The sequence below is a fragment of the Alligator sinensis genome, unplaced genomic scaffold (genome assembly GCF_000455745.1).
Source record: "Alligator sinensis unplaced genomic scaffold, ASM45574v1 scaffold1269_1, whole genome shotgun sequence".
Taxonomy (NCBI): Eukaryota; Metazoa; Chordata; order Crocodylia; family Alligatoridae; genus Alligator; species Alligator sinensis.
Genome location: NW_005843072.1, coordinates 88,414 through 88,987, shown reverse-complemented (window position 1 = coordinate 88,987; position 574 = coordinate 88,414). Strand labels below are relative to the sequence as shown.

At 71.3% G+C, this 574-nt stretch overlaps 1 protein-coding gene across 2 annotated transcripts in view; it reads right to left on the bottom strand.

The window, feature by feature from the left end:
* Positions 1-562, bottom strand: part of PDPK1 (3-phosphoinositide dependent protein kinase 1) — a 98,571-nt gene extending 98,009 nt beyond the window's left edge. Inside the window, exon 1 of one of the 2 annotated variants that reach the window (XM_025193591.1) lies at positions 230-562. In XM_025193591.1, coding sequence (XP_025049376.1) covers positions 230-232 — 3 coding nt within the window. In that variant the 5' untranslated portion in view covers positions 233-562. The remainder of the gene's footprint in view (positions 1-229) is intronic. The other variant, XM_006037145.3, reaches the window with a different exon arrangement.
* Between the last annotated feature and the right edge of the window lie 12 nt (positions 563-574).

The window sequence follows — 574 nt, the reverse complement described above, 5'->3', positions numbered from 1 at the left end:
GGGCCCGTGGCCCCCGCCGGCGCGGCCGCTCCGGCTCCGGCTCCCGGCGCCCTTTAAGAGCGCAGCTCGTGGCGGCGGAGCCCGCTCCAATGGGGCGCCCGCATCCTCCGCCGTGACGTCACCACAACAATGCCCCCCTCTCTAGCAAGGGCGGGACATCCGCGCGTCCTGCCTTGCCGTTGGCTTCACTGCTTGCCGCTCATGCGTAGAGCCGGAAGCGGCCGCTCACCATTTTCCTGCTTCCTTGCTAGCAGGACGCATGCGTGGATCTTCTGAGCATGCGTAGCCGCCACACCGACGCCACTGCCCTTACTTCCGGCCAAAACCCATTCGGTGGGCCAAGCGGAGGCGGTGTCAACATCAGACCAATCGTCACTTCCGGGCGCGGCCCCACGGCGGGCTCTAGTCGCGCTGCTCCGCCCATTTCCGGGTTGGCGGCGGGGGCGGGCCGGAAGTGGCTCACGTGGCTCAGCGCGCGCCCCCATTGGGCCTGAGCGCGCTTCCGGCATGCACTGCGCGGCCCGTCGGCTTCCCGCCTGCGGAGCTCCTGGCGGCGGGGCGGGCCCCGCCCCTC